This window comes from Ctenocephalides felis, unplaced genomic scaffold (assembly GCF_003426905.1).
Source record: "Ctenocephalides felis isolate EL2017-DRISC unplaced genomic scaffold, ASM342690v1 CF-g0.4_SCAFFOLD_01886, whole genome shotgun sequence".
Classification (NCBI taxonomy): Eukaryota; Metazoa; Arthropoda; class Insecta; order Siphonaptera; family Pulicidae; genus Ctenocephalides; species Ctenocephalides felis.
The window spans coordinates 44,265,367-44,287,957 of record NW_020538040.1 but is presented as its reverse complement, the minus strand read 5'-3'; the positions used below and the strand labels follow the sequence as shown (position 1 = coordinate 44,287,957).

The window sequence follows — 22,591 nt, the reverse complement described above, 5'->3', positions numbered from 1 at the left end:
ACTATATTTTTAACTTCCCGTAGGGTAAGTTATAGTAATCAAAATGAAAATTTTTATATATCTTTGCGTTTCAGAGGTTTTTGAATATTTTGGCATTTCAGATATTTTATAGAGATTTTAACAATAAGTATAAATTTTGTTTACATTCCTATGGGTTCCGTACGGCGGCGCTACTACGCTTACGCGCTTCGATATTTCGTCTCTATGCAATTAAAGCAGTAAGATTGCTTTGAAAAAAAGTTCAGAATTTCCAAAATATTTCAAAATACACGTTTCTTCAAAAAGTCCTTTTTTCAAGAAAAAGTAAATTTTTGTCAACAATTTATAGTTTCTCTCAAAATCTAATTTTTCAGAGTAATTTTTTTCAACAATGTTATCTTAAAAAAAATTTTTTTTTGGTACGGGAAGTTTCAGCAATTGCTTTAAGGCACGATGCCATGCGCCTCACTAGTTTTATATAATTCTGTTTATCTTGTTAAAATTAGTAATTTGATTAAAACTTGACCGTCTTTGCAACTTGAAACCTATCTAAACGGGTTGATTTCAAAGGCCAGACCTTGTTTTGACTTGTGAACATATAAATATCATGGTCTTGAGTGTTAACAATATATTAAATTTACATAATAAATCAATTACATAGTAAATCGTCTCTTACAACAACGAACATCCTGAACTAAGTAATTATACGAGATAGGTTACATTGCAATTTATATTTCGTGTAAATATTTTTTTATGAACTTAAAGGAAAATCATTGACTGCATTAATTTATTGTTAAATGATGTATGAAATCATGAACTTAAATAAGTAATGATTAATTCTAATTAATATTTTTATGCCATTTGATTTTTATGAGTAGCATTAAGTCTGTAATTCTTATTTTCCAAGTACTGTTTAATTATAACCCATAAAAACATATTTATTATTTTGCTTAATAAGCTTAGGAAACAGATGCTGTAATGCATAACGATATGATATTATGTTTCAGGAATGTTTTTGTGCGAAATGATAAATTAGTGAATTATTTGTGTACAATTCATTATATTATATTTCAATATATAATCAAGGTAAATCCATTTATAAACTTTGCGAAATCTAGAAGCGTGCGGTTTGGTACATTTAGATGTTTAATGGTTTTCTACTCTCATGAACGATTTGTCAGTGTATGAGATAGTATCCGAGTAGATCAGGGTCGAGTTATAGTAATTAAAGAACTAAATTGTATATCGAATAATTGTATTACTTATTATGGACACAAAATTCAATTAGTTAGTTATAGACACATGAATTAATTATTATTTTATTCTCAATTTTATATTATTTATATTAGTGATACGTGATTCATAGTAAAGCAGGTGAAAATCCAAATTCACAGTAAATCAGTTCCAATGATTTTTGCTCATTGAGATTGTGCGAATAGAAAATATCAGAACTGATTGTAAGTGAAATTTGTGTGTGATTTTGCGATATTAGTGTGGAAGTAACATATTGCACAATTTTTTTAATCATATTTAAATGCGCAAACTTTTAATGGAACTTGCCAAGACACTTTAAACCATTTTTTTGAAGGACGGCCGTTGAAAGTCAATCAACTTAAAAAGTTTTATACTCATAGTTAAATAAAAAGAGTCTTAATTCTAAAAACTTGAGACAATTATGTCATTATGTTTGATTGTGGTTGTAATGTTATTCAAGGTTACGGTTTCATAGTTCATGATCTAAAATGATGAATTAACCGCAATAACCAAAAACGGTCATAGTTTGACCAAAGCTCTAGGTTTTACGTGAAAGTTCATACTTTTTGAACTGTTTAGGTTTTTTTCTAATCTTTTATTATAGTTATTCAAGGTCACGGTTTCAAAGTTCATGATCTAAAATGATGAATTAACCACAATAACCAAAAAAACGGTCATTGTTTGACCAAAGCTCTAGGTTTTACCTGATAGTTCATACTTTTTGAACTGTTTAGGTTTTTTTTCTAATCTTTTATTATAGTTATTCAAGGTTACGGTTTCAAAGTTCATGATCTAAAATGATGAATTAACCACAATAACCAAAAACGGTCATAGTTTGACCAAAGCTCTAGTTTTACGTAAAAGTTCATACTTTTTGAACTGTTTAGGTTTTTTTCTAATCTTTTATTATAGTTATTCAAGGTTACGGTTTCAAAGTTCATGATCTAAAATGATGAATTAACCACAATAACCAAAAAACGGTCATAGTTTGACCAAAGCTCTAGGTTTTACGTAAAAGTTCATACTTTTTGAACTGTTTAGGTTTTTTTCTAATCTTTTATTATAGTTATTTATTATAGTTTTATTATAGGTTACGGTTTCAAAGTTCTAAAGTGATGAATTAGTTGATCTAAAATGATGAATTAATCACAATAGGTTAATCACTCTAGGTTTTACGTGAAAGTTCATACTTTTTGAACTGTTTAGGTTTTTTTTCTAATCTTTTATTATAGTTACAATCAATACTGTTACGGCTTTTTTATGATAGTTACAATACCTTGTTTCGGCTTGTGCCCAAAATTGGTTTGTTTTCAATTAGAAACAAGTTTTTGATCTGTATTTTTAAGTAAAAAAGGAAATCGCTACTGCACGATATCAGGTTACGATAGTTAGTGCTTGATAAAATAGTTCTTATTTTTACAATTATTTTCTGCATTACACAACATATAATTGTAATTTTATTTCGATATACTTAATATAATTATTAACAAATTTACCATTGATGATAAGTTATTAGTATTTGTTTTAATGTTTTAAATATTTATTGAACATTTTTTGCTCGTAATTATGCAATGAAATGAATTTATCATATAATGTTCATTTTCAATTATTTGATTTATTTTTTATTTCTTTTTATATCGGCCGGAAAATTAGTTTGTTTAGTTATCTGAACGCAGTTATGTGCGTTTTGCTACATTATGTGCTCTATTGTTCCCGATACATCACTGATCATTATGTGAAGTTAATGAGCAAGGAGCAGCCAAAAACACAGAGCGATCCTTATCCGTTAGTTGAACTGATGGATTTTTGTTATTTGACTAATGGACCCTAAATGCCACGCGCACTAATGACGCCCACCGCGCTTCTCTTCATTTTATGGGTTTGGTTTGCTCGCCTAGAAATTAATTTTGAGTAATAGACAGTTACGGACACGTCAGAAATTCGTTAATCGAGCTATTTGATGGGATGATTCATAGCTGTTTGATATGTAAACAGGTTAAATCAACGAATAAACTGGCCATGATATGAGCAATTCTGCAAAAGTCGAAAGGTCCTATCAATCTTTCTTCCCTAAAAAAGAACCTATATTTTTGCAGTCTTAAATTGCATTTGGAAAAAAACTAATATAGTTCTAATAATAAAAAATTAAAACACTATTTTTTCTAACAATACCAATAATACAAATATGGGCAGTATATAGTACATATAGAAATTTTCATATAGTAGTATGAACACTACCGATAAACACTCTCTTGGTTGATGAAAAATATAAATATCGCATAAAGAACATTTTTTTATTTATTTTGATAAGATTATAGATGACTTTTTAGGAAATTAGGTTTTGGTTTAATTCGCTCAGATATAGCGTAATAAACTGTTTTAATTTATTTTTATTTCTGTAACATAATTAAAATGTAGCACAAAATTATTGCAATGATTATAACAATATAATAGAAGAAGTTTTTTTAATAATATTTTTATTTTGCTAATTATTTGAATAATCATCAGTTTTTGTACAGTGCAATTTAATTTTTGTTAAAATATATTTCATTTCAATACTACTTACAAACTCACTTAAATTTATTCATTTTAATAAGACTCTCGGACACATATATTTGGAGCTAAGGTACTGTGAAACGTAAATATAATAAGAATTTTTGCGATTTCAATATCTTACCTACCTTACGCAAAACAAACATTTTGGATCATTGCCTTATTTCTTTTCTAAATACATTTTGATGCACTTAGGGAGGGGTTTGTGCAAATATACCATTTAATTGATATAAAAATTGATTTAAAATCTGGAGCCCACAAAAATATCTGTTTATAATAGAGATTTGAATTGTCTTCATGAACAGCGTATTTTATGCGTATTTATACTTTATAAATATTTTAACTAATATTTTTTTGTAAAAAAAGTTGCGAGGTATTGACAAGTCATACACTTCTAATATGAAACATCAATCATTTTCAGTTTTAAAAGGTTTATACAATTTATTATATATAGTAAATTATTATACAGCAATCAGAATTAGATAATCTTATAAACTATTGTTATGATCCTTTGTAACTAAATGCCTTATTTTGACAAACCAGCCATCGGTTGGCCTATGTAGATTTTATATATTTTGATTGCTAAATTTTCTAATACTGATGATTTTTAATTAGAAGCAGTGATATCGGGAAATATTTCACCTAGAAACATATTTCCAAGAAATGTCACATTTTCTAGACATCACTCCTTCCGAGGTGGGTATGGAACCTGGAATCTTCTGGTCATAAGTCCAGGGCTCTATCCAATACCCCAAAGAAAAACTCACTTTAAAATTATTATAAATGATTTTGGAAACCGGAAACGAAGTGTTTATTATCATTGTCATTTATAACTCGGCCACCCCCCTAGCGTAAGCGAGATTATTCGCACCATTGCCTGTCGTACTTCTGTAATGCAGTTGCTGCATATGGTAGCCAAACGCGTTGGTGTCACTCGTTTTACAATCCCGCGCTATTGTAAGCTTTGGGAAAATGCGAGAAATAAAAAAAATGAATATGATTGACAAACTATTCAATTTTGTATTATATGCTGTAAGTAGGCGCACGCAACGAATTATAAATGCATACAAATTTTTGAATAATTAAAGTTTTTTAAATGAAATATGCAACTAAATATAACGACTATATTCGCAAGATATAAAAACAAATGTTGCTTTATTATAACATATTGATATTAACTTACAGCAGGTGAGTTATAGTAATCGCAAAAAAATTGAAAATATATTTCTTGCATACCCTCACGTTTCATTGCTTTCTGAACATTTTGGTATACCTTATAATTAGAAAAAATCGAAGTTTGTTTATGTATGTTGGATACAGTTTTTTTGTCGACGTTTTCGGGAGCACGAATTAACCAATTTCGATTTGGAACGATTCAAAAAACATTCGATTCCTATTGATCGGTAAAGTTTTTTGCAAAGGTAGGATCATTCGTTTTAGAAGTACTGTGCAAAAAGTGCAATAAATGGCAATTCAGTTTTTGAGAGAACAGAGCATCCGATTAGACTGATTCAAAAAGCATTTTAATTCTATTGACGAATTGAAGAATTGTTTAAATTGTTGGGAAAGCACAGTGATTTTGGAGATCAAAAAGAAAGTTAAATAAAATGTTATTTTGCGGTCATTAATTATCATTAGAGATATGCACTTCAAATGTTTCTACTTGACTTATATAGCTCAAGCAAATGGCATTTTCGACAGTATGAATAAACCAATTTGAATGTGTTTCAAAATTTACAAAAAATTGTGAAAATTTTCCAAAATGATCAAAATTTTCAAAAGGTCGATTAATCTAATTTTTAAATATTTTCAAAATGTTCAAAAATTTAGATTTTCAAAATATTTCAAAATTTTCAAAAAAAATCTAATTTATTCAAAATTTTGAGAAAATTTTAAATTACGGCATGGAAATTTCCAGCAATTTGTCTTAAGGCGCAATTATATGCAGCACTAGTGCATTATTTAATTTAAAAATTATATATTTCTATAACGATTCAAAAATTCTTGTTCAATATTATTCTCATTCTATCTACATTATAACGTTATAAGAAAAACAATTGTATGCATGCATTGAATTAAAATTATCTGTAATTATACATGTAACAACTTTGGGATACTTGTAGGTTTAAAATATAGTTTATCTACGCTTGTAGGAAAAGTGTTTATTGAGGGTCAGTCAGTTGATGAGCCGTATCCCGCTAAATATTTATCGTCAATGTAGAACAGAAAATTATTGCACTACATATACTACTATTAACGGCGGAATGCCCGGTGCGTCGAATACCGCAAATGTTTGCATTGGGACAGTACAACAGATTTATGAGAGTGTAGTATTTTGTAATTAAGCATTGTCAATTTTCTGATTCGCTTTTGCGCTTGAAATAGTTAGGTAAATACTATTAAATATATTTGAAGAACTTTCTGTAACTAATTTGCAAATTAACATAAGATAGAGTACAGCAGAGCTTAAAGGTTCGCGGGTAGAAGTCCACCATCATTATCGTAATAAAAATAAGCAAAGTATGGATTTTTTTGAAGATGCAATTGTAAAGTAGAAGACCTATTATGCGTAATTAGCCAATACCTTAACTCTTACAACAGTTATCGGGAGATGACCGGAAAAGTATCAGTATCCATACCAAAAGCATTTTTTCCGTTGGTAGTTTTTTTGGCTTGAAGCTCTTGTATATAGATTATGATACCTAAAATTAATTTTTGATACGCATTATTTGATTGTTTTGTATCATATATTGTTAAAATTAAAATAGATTTAACAGTTTTTGTTTAAATAACCTCTATGAAAAGCTTACATGTAGGTGGGGCAAAATCGACCAAGCCTTTACATTGACAAAGGTGTAAAACTGTAAACAATAAGAAATACTAAATAAAAAAGTAAAATAAGTTAAAAAAACGCAATTTTACAAGAGATAAATTAAATTAATAATTATTCGACCTCTGCTGATGAATATTTCTCAAGAAATACAAGATCATGGTTATATACAATGAAATATTTGTAAAAAATGTTTCCATTGAATTTGTATTTCATATTGGATGAATAATGTAACTATTATTCGTAAAATCCCTTTAAAATTAAAAAAGACGTTGGATCTGGTTGCTGCCTTACCTCGCCCCTAAGGCAACAAGGGGCTGATGACAACTTATAGAAAAATAGTAAAAAGATAAAGATAATTAATATTTCTATAATTAGGAGTTAAGTGAGAATTTTACTGAAAATAGTTTAATAGTTGTTTGTTTGATGCACATTATGTGTTTATTTGCAGTTCATTTAGTTTAGACAGTAGAATTACTGGAAGTCAAATTGGACTTTTGTGTCCCACCTTACCATATGTTAAAATTTTATTTCAATTCGAGGTTTTCTATAAAACATACATGTGTTTAATCTTTTATAGTCGTCATACCGCACCTACAACTTTTTACGCGACTTTTCATATTTGTTTGATGTTTTACGTGCAAACTTCGCTACGCGTGTTTTTCTAATGTCGTAAAATAATAATTATTTACAGCGCATGCTCTCTGCTACAAATTTCCGCAGCGGGGATTTAATATTCTTGAATGTAGTGCCTACATCTCTGCCTCTCCACAGTGCCCAGTTTTTTTTTAAGTTTTTATTTTTTTTAATTACGTTTTCTGCAATTATCCGTTCGCGTACAGCGCGTTATAATATTCACAAAGGGTTCGCCGGAATTTGACGCGCACTCGTAAACGACATTTTTGTTTCGGCGTGATCAACCGTGAAACATCAATTAAACTAAAAAACTCAGTCACCGTGAAAGTAGCGGAAATTGAAATAATTTAACGACTAATATTTACTGACAATGGGAGGTTGCAGAAAAGATGGCATCAGAAGATACTTTGTTTACGACAAATAAATTGACACATTTCAATTGTCTATAGCGAGCAAATTTGTATTGAATACAACAACTACTCTAAATACAAGAGTAGGCTCGCCCGTAAGTAAGCGGTTAAGAGCGATGGGACCTGAATCAGAGGTCCCGGGTTCGATACCCACTTCGAACAGTCTGTTGTCAGGCAGCAGTGACAACGATTTTCACTTGGAAATATAGATAGTAATATGTTTTCAAGTGAAAATAGCCCTCTCCCGGCATTGCTGCACCAATAGAAATACTCGCCCTATTACAGAAATTGTAATAATAATATATCATATAGAGATGTGACAACTGATTGGATTGTCATCTGTCAAACAGACTAGTATTAAGTCAAATCAGCACAAAAGCTTATAGGACTATTGGGTTCTGATTGCTGTTCAAAAATAGTTTAAAAAATATATACAAGAGTGTTAATGAAGAAACTGACTAGATAGAATAACGTCCTTTGCTATAGATATTATTAAAATAATGAAATCCACACTGTAAGTAATAGATTGCAATAGTTGAATAATAATTAAAAAATAGTGTTGTAATGACGTGTGAAATTTAATATAAATATGAGAAAATCTGGGAGGCTAAATTACAATATTACAACAAAATATATATAGGGCGGAGCATGAACTTCCAATTTGATTTTGAGTAATTATACTGTCTAAACCAAATGATTTGCATAACACGTATCAAACAAGCAATTATCGACCTATGTTTAATAAAATTCCCAGTTAATTCCTAGTTATATAAATGTGTTTTTTTACTATTTTTCTAAAGTTTATCATCGGTCTCTTGTTGCCCCCTTAGGCTGGGTAAAAAGGGACGGCTAAGAGGCAAATAGATTCAATGTCTTAATTTTTAAATTTAAAGGGATTTTACGAAATATTACCTATATTATTCAACCGATGCACTATATAAATTTTATGGGCACATTTTTTACAAAGATAACCCTGTATACAACCTTTGTCAGAAATATTTATCAGCTTTTAATTTTATTAATTTTTTATGGATTGCCTTTTTAACTAGATTTACTTTTTCATTTACTATTTTCTCACTGTTTACAACTTACCACAAAAGTAAAGATTAAGTTGGTTCTTTTTACCCCACCTATATGTTAGATTTTATAGAGGTTATATAAAAAAAAGTTGAATATAACTTAAAATTAATAATAGATCTTATAAAAAATGAAATATTTTTTACTTAAATATTATATTAAGGTCTCGTGACCTAACAACTGCTCATAACCAAATAAACTAACAATGAGAGAAATAACTTTTGTTATAGATATTCAAACATGATTGTTAATCTCTTGACAGCGACGTTGTAAGAATTCATAAATTTTTAAACATCGTTTGCCCTTTGCTTTTAAATATTGTTTTTAAAAAATTTTTAACTTTATATATTTTCGACATATTTGTTGTGAACGTTTTTACCGTTTTTAGAAATAATTTTCAAAATTAATAGATTTGAAAAGACGTTTTTTTTAAAAAAATGTACCTACTAAACTCCTTTGGCAGTTCTATTTTAAGTTTGCGCTTTTAATCAAAATTCCATAATGGTACAATACTCAAGAGTTCCATACTCAAAAAAAAACTAGTGCAAAAATAAAAACCAAAAGTAACACAAAATTTGCTAAGGCATTCCACCTACAATCAGTTCAATATTTTTTAATGTGGTCTTAGAAATGTTAATTAGGTTTATGGTTCCAAAGTTCAAATGAACAAAAACAATCAAAATTGATCACAATAACCGAAAAATAGTCGCAGTTTGACCAAAACTCTAAGTTATACTTGAGAGCTGAAAACTTTTAAACTGAATGGGATAATTTTTTTTATATTTATTTTCATGATAGTTACAAACAATTATGTCACCCTGTTTCGGCTTGATGTTGAGTTCTAGGATACTCTGTATATATATATTATATTGGATCGATAAGTCTTGGATTCATATACGAACCCTTATATAAAAGAATATTCGACTGTATTATCTCTAATTTATTAATACACTACTCTAATGTATGTTGCATGCAATATATCTTGGAGTTGTTGACGGATTAGATCATAATCTTCATGATTATACAGTCGAAACTGATTATTCCCTCCTGTCATCGAGGGTTCGGTTTGTGATGTAATGATTACGCCGAACGATGAAGGCCACTATGTATAGTTATAGATGGTAACAGCAGATATGGAACAGAGTAATTAAAATCTACAATTATAATCCAATTAACATAAAAAGCATATTTGCTGAGTGTATTCAAACACAGATTACAAGAACTTTTATAAAGCAAATGTATTTACTTGTCTTTACATTGTACTATGGTTTATCCAAAAAATCTTCGGGTAGATTTCTGCCTGTTGCATATATTCTTTACTTGGTCAAACCAATACGACAAAGATGTTTTGTCTATTTCATTGTTTTGCTTATTTTAGATGTAGAAACTAACAGTTGTATTCCTCGTTTTTCCGGATACTTTATAATTATAGAGCTATAGATGATCGCAATTAAAAAACTGTATACTTTGTTTTGAATATTCTATTGTTTACATAATGGAAAATTATCACCATTTCAAAATTGGCCTTTAGATTTAGTCTTAGATTAGCTTCAATGTAACATTATCTTTTCAATTGTTAATCTAAGAAGATCTCACTGGAGTTCTTTTTAGACATTGCTCTCAAATATTGTCAATTTAGCTTATAAGAATCCTTATGTATTTCTGATTTCTGAATAAAACAGAGTTAAAAAAAATTAGACATTTAAACTTGAACTTGGTTATTATGGATATTCTTGGTTGAAAGAATATTAGTAATAGCCTATAAGACATAAACTAGACCAATAATTATGAAATGTAGAAATTTTTATGAAATAACTGTTTTAATTTATAATTCAAAACATATTTACTATTATTTAAATGCTGAAGTAAATTTAGAGGAACTTGTGATAGTTAACCAATGACTTTTTGATTTTACTTGCCTTTCAGGTTTACTAGAAGTATACTCTACTATTTATCGTTATATATGGTTTTTATATAAAACTCACATTATGCTAAAGTTTTTAAGATTTTCTTTGTTTGTATTTGCCAAATTTCAGTTACGTTCTTCTTTTTGTTAAAAATATTTTCCTTTTTATAATTTCGTATAAAATAAAAAGCAGCCAAGGATTCTTTAAGTAATTTAATTTATATGGACTCTAAATCATTGTTCATAAAGAATGTGTGGTTGAATACTAAAAATTTAAAAATAGTTTCTAAATATTATAATTAACTCAAAGAGGGGTAAAATGAGAATTTGTTGATATTTTATCATTTCAAAATTTAATCATTTATGGCTTATGGAAAATTGTGGTTTATGCGTATTATTATATCGTTTTATCATTCAAACTCTACATTGCGGACATGATTTTTTCCTGTTGACGGTTTGTAATTGTCGTTCTCATTTTTAAAATATGCACATAGAGAGGTAGTAACAACTAAAACAATATGAACTTGATATCAATAGGTTTGGGCAAGTGGCAATTTATCAATCTCGTCATGGACGACGGCACAAGATACATGTACAAAATAAATCACTTTTATCGAAACGATCTGGAACGCCTCCGGGCCGAATTATACAGAATTTAGCCCACGCTTATTGTTTATTTCGAATAACAACACATTTCGTGGCATTAGATTAATACGCGACACATTTTATTAATTGATACATTTATAAATCAAATCGGTATGTTAATTAAGAAGTTAATTTAAATTTTAAATTTCGATTGTCGCAATGATTTACGTAGAATAGAACGCAATAATTTAAAATGGTATACAATCTAGTTACATATAAAATTTAAGATGTTACTTTTTAATAGTTTCTAAATAAAAAATCTTACAAATTTTATTGCTAATTAAACATGGGTTTTATTTAGGGAAGCACAACTCAACCAATTCAGAAAATAGATTCGTCTCATATTGACAATTTGTCGAGCATTCATTGATTATTGGTTGAGGCGGGTTGAACTGTTTCTGAAGGGATCATTTCTGAGTAAAAAATTAACGACTTGAGTAGCTATATAGTTTATGTAAACTTATTTTATTAGATCATTGGATTTTATTCAGAGATTTTAACACTATGTGTATTTCTATTTACTAAAACTTGGTCTGTTAGCTACAATTAATGCTTATCATTAAAATATCTAACGTTTTTATTGAAGACATACATGATTCGCTCTACGAATCAATCGCATTTATTTCAACTACAAGTAAAATTTTCATATTTTTATATAACAAATGGTTTGGCGTTTTATCAAGTTCAGCTAGAGTGAAAAATTAAAAATATTTAAAATTTGTTTAAAAATGCACGTTTATTCACGGATCATATTTCATACAATCCGTTATATACTATGTAAATAACACCATGTAGTTTTCAGATTTTATTATTATTTAAATAAATGATGTTGATTTTTGCATGTGATAGCAGGAAAAATAGAGATTACAATAAACTATACTTCAATACTTATTTACCTACAATATTTAGTTCAATCCTGATTGACGTTGTTCTTATGGTATTTCGAAGGAAACAGCTAACTTGACTTGAAAACATATTTTGGTCTCTATTTTCAAGTGTGAATAGATATCATTTCTGGTGTATATCAAGTTATTCGAAACGGACCCTTTCGATTATGAAGCGGTTTTTTTTAAATACTAAATATTTTCAAATTATCACATAATCTCTGAATTGCATAGTAAATCTTTGAATCATTTTTGGTATCCCCTCGATATTTCGTAGTATATACAGTAATACCCTGTTTAACGCCGTTTCGTTTAGCGCTGTTTCGGTTTAGCGCTCTCCTATTTCAACCAAGGTTTTGAAGGGAAACCCAGGTTGAAATATGACAGATGTCAAAGAAATAATTCAAAAAGCAGGCAGTTTTTTTAATGGTAAGCTCATCAAGGAAATAACTGAACAAGAAGAAGTTGACAGCCGGGATTCAGAGGAAGAGCAAAAAGAACTTTCGATTGCGTTTATAAAAAGAAGTTTGTCTAATAATGGATCAATTCATTGAAAATGATCAGAATTTTGACAGAAGCTCAAAAGCAGGGCGTTTTATAAGAGATGCTCTACCCGTTTATGAAGAACTTTTAAGAAAACAACGCAAAACAAAAAGGCAAACAGCATTAGATGCTTTTGTCACAAAAAAGCAGAACACTGAAAACGCGGAAGTCTAATTATGGCTGACTTTGTTTTTTCAAGAATATTTGTTTTTAATTTATATTTTGTTTTTATTTTTGCAAGAAATAATAACGTAGTATTAATTTGGGCTTTAAGAAATTAATGTTTGGTTTCATTTTTATTAAAAAAAAACATACTTTTAGAATTTAATACCAACATTTCCATGTAAAGATAGCCTCATTTAGCCCTGTTTCGCATTGAGCTCAACTTTTATGGAACGTAGGGGGAAGTCCCCAAGTGGCGGACACCTAAGGTTATTTATAAATAAATCAAAAAATTAATATTTTACGAAATGTTTATTAAATTATGATTTATGTTAGATAATAAAGTTAGAAATCAAACTAAATTAACAAAACCGCAATCTTTGCTAAAAAATAATTAATACTATCAATCAAACTTTGCTATCAAAAAAGAAGATTTTAAACAGTGGCACCTAGACCGGACATTTCAAAATAACCTGCATTGATTACATATGTAGCCATCTTCACGCTCTGGAATGTTTGCACATGTGTCTTTGATGAATATTCTTAGATATTGCAAAAAAAGTCACTATTTATCCACCCTTTTGGCTGGGCCACACCGATGTTCTCAGCTGTTGCATTCACTAAGCTTTTCATTCTTTGACTAGGAAATACGAAAAATGGGGGGTATGTAGTGACCGTTAGCACTCATACAGAACAAAATTAAATAATTGAAATAAATTACGTAAATTCTCACAAGAAATATCAATATGTTTACTGTCCGGCACTATGGGACGACTTAGTGTCCGGTGCTAAGAAACACACATTTTCGTTCATTTGGTTGCACCTACTAAAATTGGTTAAAATATCTAATAATATTCTACCATTTCACGGATAGCAATCAAGTACTACTTTTATCATTGAATGCCACTCAAATATAAATGCATAAATACACTAGAATTACTTCCATTGATATTTAGGTGACGCCGTGATTTTGCTCCTAAAACAGGAAAGGGTTGCTCTCGCCGTGGCCGTGTGCGTCACAGGCACGAGTTAAATAGAGTGTCCGGTGCTTGGTGCCGTCCGGCGTTACGGGACTTTCCCTTATCCTCCGCGTTAAGCTATGTATTACTGTATGGAAAAATAAACACGAAATGACTTGCATTTAGGCTGCTGGACGAAATATCACATAATTGGCATGATAGTAATGAGGCAGGATAATAGTCAAATGTTTTTCAAAATATTTATAATTAGAGTATAATATAAAAATTTATCAATAATTATATACAATAACATTTTATTAGTCGTAAGACAATCTTTTGTTAAATTTTACGTTTTATTGATATCCTAATTATATCGCATTTCTGGCCCCGTAAAGGGAAGCAAACGTATTATAACAATTTGCGGCAGTTATTATGAATTTTGACAAGTTATATGTTACGCGCATCTCAGTGGAAACTAAAACAATTTTGTATTCGATTCCCTGCGTTCCGAGCCAATTGGTGCTGTCGCCTGCAGATTATGCATATTGCATTCTGTCGAGGTGCCGCCGTTCGGGAGCTGAAATTGCTTCGCCGGGATTGAATCAATTGTTTTCGTTCATTTGACTCTTACTAACTCCTCCGCAACGAGTGTGTGATTCTGACGGCTGCAAGTGTTTTAGCTACAAGCTATATTAGCTATTCAATCCGCGTCGGGCAAAATTAATAATTGTTCGTTGCATCCAATTCGCGCGGCAATATCGACGAGTCGAAATGTGCACATATTAAATGTAATTTGCAATTATTTTTTATCCCTTTCGCAATTAAATTTTTTTAATTATGTTCCGATGCAAAAATGCACGAACGCTGTCCAGGCTTTGATGATGAGCTCGGAACCAATTATTTTACATTGACCAAATATTTAAACAAAGAATAATATTAAAAGCGAATCGTATGAAATTTATTAGTTGTATCAGTTGATATAATTATAAATGTCGTACAGAATTTGATAGATTGATGATGATCTATATCTATTGTGAATAACAAATTCAATTAAGCGAACACAATTTAGTCAACAACACAAAAGTTATCCAGCTTAGTTAAAATTAAATTTGTTATTATAGCTATTATTATTTTTTGGATAATATCAAAATCGATTCGATCTAAAATAAAAAGACCTTTTATATGAATATTAAATGCAGTGGATCATTGTAGTGTAAATTTCCGGAATAGTAAATAAGAAAATCATTTACCAATATGGATTCGCTCGTAGGTAAGTGGCTAGAATAACTGGGCCTGAATCAGAGGTCCTGAGTTCGATGATAGGACAATTGTTTGGGTTGACATCTGTAGAAATCTAGTACAGTATTAAGTCAAATCATAACAACAGCTTATAGAACTCTTAAGTTCTGATTGCTGTTCAAAATACTAATAAACTAATAATAGAAAAAATAGCAATATTATAACCTAATGGATACATATTTGACTTTTCTTTATTTTAGGACAACAAAAAGTATATTATAAAGATATTCATAAAATGTGTTTGCGCCAGAACGACGTTAGATGGCGCCAGACGACATTTGTCCGAATCAGACAATGTTTTAGTCTCTGACAATCCCGAAAGAAAAAGATTTTGGATATAAACGCTAATCATGAGCGTTTATGAGCTCTCGCTGTCTCGCTTGTCACGTACGACGTTTTACTTGTGTTTTCCGTATTAGTTTTGTGAAATTATAAGTCAAGATTGGAGAACCATCCAAATGAACTAGCAAAGGACCTACTTTCTGCGAACACTGTCAAGAGACTAAAAAGATTAGATCCACTAGACTTAGCATAGTTATATATCTAGTATAGTGCTTGTAATTATTCTCACATATTTATATTTATTATCAGCTTGCAATTATTGTCATATATTCATATTTATTATACTAACTTAAAATACTACCAATGGGTAGTATTTTAAAAACTTATTTAATAACTAATCACAACAATTACTGAATGCCTTCTCAGGCAGTTGTAATTTAGATGGAAATAAAAAAAAAAAAAAAAAAAAAAGTTTTGTGGTATATTTCGGAGAATTAGATATTATTTTAGTAAATAAATACATTATTAGTCGCAGCCAGTGTTCCTTATTTGTGTTCTTGGAGTTAATTTCTTCCTCAGCGTCCAATTCCAAGCGATCTGAGAATTCCGGACTTCAAGCCGCCTTCCGACTGGGCCGCCGACAAAGCAGAGAACATCGAGTTTTTTTCTTAATATATTCAATTATACCAAATCCTCGGAATAGCTGTTGAATCAAATACGATAAGCTATTCCGAAAGGGTCTAACCAACCCCCATCCTTAACAAAATGAAAAGTATATAAATAGCATATTAATTCTATTTTCAATTTTAATAAATTATTTAAATATGACAGAATTACTACAACCATACTTTTCTTTCAGATATCAGTTATTCCTGCAAGTCAAGCAAGATATCTTACGTGGAAGATTGCCGGTATCATTTGATTTAGCTGCAGAACTTGGTGCATACATCGTTCAATGTAAGTAGATTTTTTTTACTTTTTGAAGCTCATGGTCATACGAATTTGATCATTAATGTGCTTATATGATGAACGAAACAATATTTACATTGATCTCGTTTGTTTTGAAAAATATTCACCCCTTGTACAAATATGTGATTTATTGGACTGCTAATATAATATTATCGTTTGAGAACATAACCTAAATCATATAGAAATATACACATATATATGTTTCATAATAAGTCAGTTGGGCTGATTTCCGTGAGTGATCGAAGGTTTCCAGTAGCAGTAATTATGTTGATGTATCGAAAGAAAATACAAAATTTATACTAATGGAGTTATTATCTTCAGAAATTCAGATCCTACCGATTACATTTGTTATTTTACTTAGTTACTTAAACTAATTTTACTCAATTGAAAATTAATATTTTTTAATGTAAATTCAATGGCATTCGACTAAACTTTCTGCATCAGAGTGTTTTCTTAAAAAAAACTGTTAAAAAAGCTTTAGAAGCTATATCATCCCATTTGTCTGAAACGTGTACTAGTTACTCGTCAGAATTTTTAATATGTATAAGAAATAACGAAATCAGAAATAGAAAACAAATGAATCTTTATTGAAAAGAATGTGTATTTACTAAATCATAATTAATTCTTTTAAAATATTTGATCTTTTTTATTTGGTAATTTTCGAGCTATGATATGTCGATGAACAATGAATTCTACTGGTAATGTAATATTAATATGTAGTTCAAATAATCGCGAAACCGTGTAATTATAGTCGAAATATACTCGAGTTTGCACTATATATAAATTAATATTTATTTTCATAATTTACGAATATTTCGAATTAATAATATTCTTAGAGAAATAGGTTATATGTCTATTGGAAACGCCAATAATTTAATTATCGGCATTTGTCTTCGTGTATCATTGCTTACAGATTTTATTGAACTGATTTTATTATTATCCGAATTGAAATCAATTATTTATTATTAAAAATTTGTTTACATATTTTAAACTGTGAAACTAATGGTCTGTGGTTTTGAAAAATTACTAAAAATTACTAACTACTTCGATTTATTATTTTTTTTAGTTTTGAGTGTTATTCGCAGTTGTCCCATTATTTTCTTAAAATAAACATGTAGAAGGGCAAGTTTTGCCACAAACAAATCAGTGATTTTTTTTTCTTAAAACCCAGAATAAAATAAATATTCGAACTCATTCATAATGTTATTCAGAGACAGTTTATACGAGGTCTGTTCAAAAAGTACCCGGAATTTTCGTTTTTTCAAAAAAATATTTATTTATTCGTCTACATTAATGTGGTCCCCTTCAAAGTAGTCCCCCCCAGATATAATACACTTATGCCAGCGTTTTTTCCAATTTTCGAAGCACCCTTGATATTCACTTTTTGATATGTCCTTGAGCACTCTCAGCGATTTTCTTCAATCGAGGAAAACCGCCGTCCTTTCATGGGTCTCTTCAACTTTGGGAATAGGAAAAAGTCACACGGAGCCATATCTGGTGAATTTTTGCACTTTGCAACACTTTATTTCATTTTTTACGCAAAATTTAATACAAATTCTTTGACTTTTCAATTCTTCCATTGTAAAAATCGCCGAGCTCAGAAAAACACGTCGAACCTTAGCGACTACCACAGACAAAGTAAACAGTGAATATAGCTGAAAATTTCATCGTACTTTAGGGGCATGTATACCAACACAATAAAAAAAAAATTTTGACAATCAGACACTCCAGACCCGCGAAATTTAATTATTAGTAATTCCGGGTACTTTTTGAACACACATCGTATGTTAATCTAAAAGTATAAAATTATTTATTTAGTTAGAGAACTGAAACTACACCGGGAATAAATATACTATATCGTATACATACAGTGTATGTACCTTTGTGTGTACCTATGTACGATCATAATGTATCTATATTAGGATCTACAATGTAGATTCTACATAGTCGTCTATGTAACATGGCATACGTGATAATAATTTCAGAATGTAATTCTACTCATGTATGTATGAAAAGCATCTCTCGTAAGTGATCAACGCTTAAGGGGATAAATGTTTTAGGGTATCTTATTATTAATTAACTAGAGCTTCAAAGACTTACATGGTTTAGAGAATATGACATTTGTGATTATGTTAATTATTTTGTCATAAAGAGCGCTGTCTGCGGTGAATCATTTTAATAAACCAATTTCAGAGTTATCATAAATTTAAAATGAATTTTAGCACAGTAAATGTACTTTGTTATCTGGGTTTAATTCAATTTGTTTTTTGTAAACAGGATGATAGATAGTATTGACTGTAATGCCCTTAAAAATATATGAAAAAAAAATGTCACGTTGTTTGGAAAATATGAGCTTTTAATGCAACCTAGAGCTTTCGTGAAATTGTTACTATTTTTCGGCTATTGTAGTTTTTTTATTATTATTATTTATTTATTTAGCAATATATACATTTCCATATCTCAGTCTGACAGGGGTGCCTCGTATAAGAGATTATGGATTGCTTAATACAAAAAGTTGATTTTCATTACTTTTGTTCATCTAAATTTTGGAACCGTTACCGTGAATAGCATTTCTAGTACTACAATTGATGACAATCGTGAAACAAACAGGGTTGGGCGGGGCACAAAGGTCAAATTAACTTTATGTAATTATATCATGAAAACCAATAACAGGCACTAAACATTCAACTATCTGACTTTGTTCGGTAAGAATCCCAGCTAATTCATTATTGTAGAAATGTGTTTTTTGCTGTTTTTCAAAAATTTGTAACTTAGAGAGTAAATTAGGACGGCCAGGAGTTAAACAGGTTCAATGTTGTAATTTAATTTTGAAGGGATTTTACAAAATAATAACTACATTATTCAGCAAATGCAAAAATTAAATTTCATGGGTGCATTGTTTATTGAGATAACACTGTAAATAACCTTGATCTGGTATTTTGTCAGAAATATTTATCAGTAGAGTTGGAATAACTATTTATTTTATTTATCTCTTATAAAATTGCTTATTTTAACTTAATTTACTTCTTTATTTGCTACTTTTTATTTTTCACACTTTTGCTAGGGTGAAGGTTCAGTTGGTCTTTTTCACCTCACCCAGATGTAAGCTTTTGTAGAAGTTATATAAAAAACGATTGAATCTAACTTAAAATTAACAATACATTTCATAAAACAATAAATAACGTATACTCAAAAATTATTTTAAGGTGTCATAAACTAAACAACAGTGCTCATGCCCAAAAAAACTAACAAAAGAAAATATTTTTGTTTTGGATTTTCAAACATTGCCGTTTATCTCCCGATATAAACGTCGTAAGAATTAAGGTTATACAACTATCTGTCTATTGATGGCTGGTTATACATCTTTTTCCTCTACTTTAAAATATCGTAGTTAAAAAACTTAACTTCAACTGCTTTTTGAGATATCGATGGTGGACTTTTTTACCCGCGGACTTTTAAGCCACGTTCTACTCTATATAATAAATGAATTTTTTATTTACGGAATAAATATTGTTGTGCACCCTGGGCTGTCAACAAATTATGTTGTGGATCCGTCGCCAACAATTATGTTGCGTCACCAACGATGTCAACAATTAAAATTAGGTTCTTCTGCTGCTATCCTAAGCTTTTTACTGTGGAATATTTAATTAAACTTCTGAAGACATTTATTAATTTTTATTTACTTCATTACTTGGTTACACTTAATACACAATTGATAAAAGTGATGTGAACTGTTTGGCGTCTTAGTCAAGAATGAACACTCATTCCATCGTCTTCAGGCTTTTTATAATCTCTGATGATGACGTAATCATCCTTCTAGAAAATTACGTTACAATGATTCATACTTGTTTACTTTAGATGTAGTTTGTGGTTATAGACCGTTACAGGCTTGCATACAATGTTGCTTATCTCTAATACAATCTATGAGCTGTGAGTCAGCAACGTAATGCGTCTTTCATATTGACTGTTATATCGAATTTATAATATTATTTATAATTATTGTAAAGGGTGAATACCACTACAATATATATTTATAAAATCATACAGGCACTCGTTGAATGATCCATTCGTGACCCGACGATTTTCTCGTACATTAAATGCAAGGTCCAAGTATTTAAGTGGCAGTGAACTAAATTAACATAATATGTATTGAAATAATTGTATAATAATAGTGTAATTTTTCATCAGAGACTGTTTGCATTCAAAGATTTCTGGTCAAACAGAATTAAGCCAATTAGCCAGAACCGTTGGCCATTCTTCAAAAGGATCGCAAAACCTGTAATTTTTCGAAGCGTCCGCCTGACTAATTATTACCGGTAAAGAGGCCAATAAACATCAACTTGATAAATACTCGGAGCACAAGAGTTATTGTGCTTTATAGCACAGTAAGTGCGCGTATCGCGTTGCCCGAATAAAAACAAATCCGTTCACATGCTCGGGAGGCCTTTAAACCATTCCCTACGTAATTCCTCGCCACGAACGTTATTAATTACATTATTGACGCGATTTATGAGATTATAATCGGACAGTTTATTTGAATTGTACCTTTCGATGCCATTAATTATTACGGAAACTTATTGCGCTATCGAATTTGAGACTTCCATCGGATTCTTTTAATATTGTCATTACTATGATGTTGTTTCAGTATGATAGTACATTAATACATGATTCTTGCTAGGATTCTGATAGATGAAAAAAGTCGATATAAACTCTATTAGAAAACATATTTAAACATAGGGTAGAGCAAGGCTTAAAGGACCGCTGGTGAAAAGGTTCTCCACCAATATCTCAAAAACAAGTAAAGTTAGGAATTTTTTGACAACTATATTTGAAAGCAGAGTGAAAAAGATCACCTTGATTCTTACAACTTCGCTATTATAAGATGAACGGCAATATTTGAAAATCCGTATCAAAAGAATATTCTTTCGTTAATTTTTCTGATTGTGAGCATTGTTGCTTAGTTTACGAGACCTTAATAGTATTTTTAGGTATAGTTATTCAATTGTTCTATAAGATGTACTGTTAATTTCAAGTTAGATTCAATAGTTTTTTCATATAATCTAAATACAAGCTTATACGTGGGTGGGGTAAAAAGAACCAACTGAACCCTGACCCTGGCAAAGGCGTGAATAATAAAAAATATTGAATTAAAATGTAAATTCGGTTAGAAAAAGTAAAATTAAATAAATAGTTATTCAAACTCTGCTGGTGAATATAACTGACGAAATACCAATTCAAGGTTATTTACAGTGTTATGTCTGTAACAAATGTACCAAACAAAAAAAAGCAATCGTACTGCTTGAACTGCATAGAGACGAAATGTCAAAGCGCGTAAGTGCCGCGCCGCCGTCTAACAGATAAGCATTGGTACGAAACCCATAGAAATGTAAAAAAAATCATACTTATTGTTAAAGTCTCTATAAAACATCTGATAATTTGTTGTGCATATGTCTAATGATCATTTTTGACCGCCAGACGGCATTTTTTTTTACTTTTTTCATTAGATCTTCGAAACCGCTAGACCTTCATGAAAATTTGATCAATTCTTCATCTTGTCAATACAAGTAAAATGTTTATTATTAAAATCGGACGCTCCGTTCTCTTAAAAACTGAGTTACCATTTTTGGCACTTTTAGCCCCGTATCTTCGGATCGGCTAGACCCGCCTTTTCCAAAAACTAATCAGCACGTCTCCTTATCAATACGAGTCGAATGTTTTTTGAATTATTCAAATCGGTTGATCGGTGTTCCCGAAATCGTCGACGAAAATTTGTATCCGCACACACATACATCCATTTTTTCTAAGGTATGCCAAAATATTCAGAAACCTTTGAAACGTAAAGATATATAAAAATTTTCATTTTCGATTTTTTTGCGATTACTATAACTTGCCCTACGGGAAGTTAATAAAATATTGGATCTCTTGACCCTATCCCATTTTACCCCGCCCATGGGGTAAAAAGGAAAAAGGGACATTTTTTTAAAAAACAGCAATTTAGATATGGTTGTGACTTAATCACTTAATCTCTTATATTCAATTGCTTCATTTTCTTTTTGTTTATATACTTCAAAAATATTTTGAAACGTGATAAAGTCTGTGCTTGAACAGTTTATATTTTTAAAATTAAAATTTTTCTAGGTGTTTTTCTACTGCTCTTGAAGATGTCTTCTATCAGATTATTCTATAAATATTTCATATATGAT

General features: G+C 30.0%; 1 protein-coding gene across 1 annotated transcript in view; it reads left to right on the top strand.

Annotated features, from left to right (window-relative positions):
• The window catches only part of LOC113375005 (band 4.1-like protein 3), a 573,702-nt gene that overhangs the window by 424,330 nt on the left and 126,781 nt on the right, over nucleotides 1–22,591 (top strand). Inside the window, exon 4 of the mRNA XM_026614959.1 lies at nucleotides 16,279–16,376. Coding sequence (XP_026470744.1) covers nucleotides 16,279–16,376 — 98 coding nt within the window. The remainder of the gene's footprint in view (nucleotides 1–16,278; nucleotides 16,377–22,591) is intronic.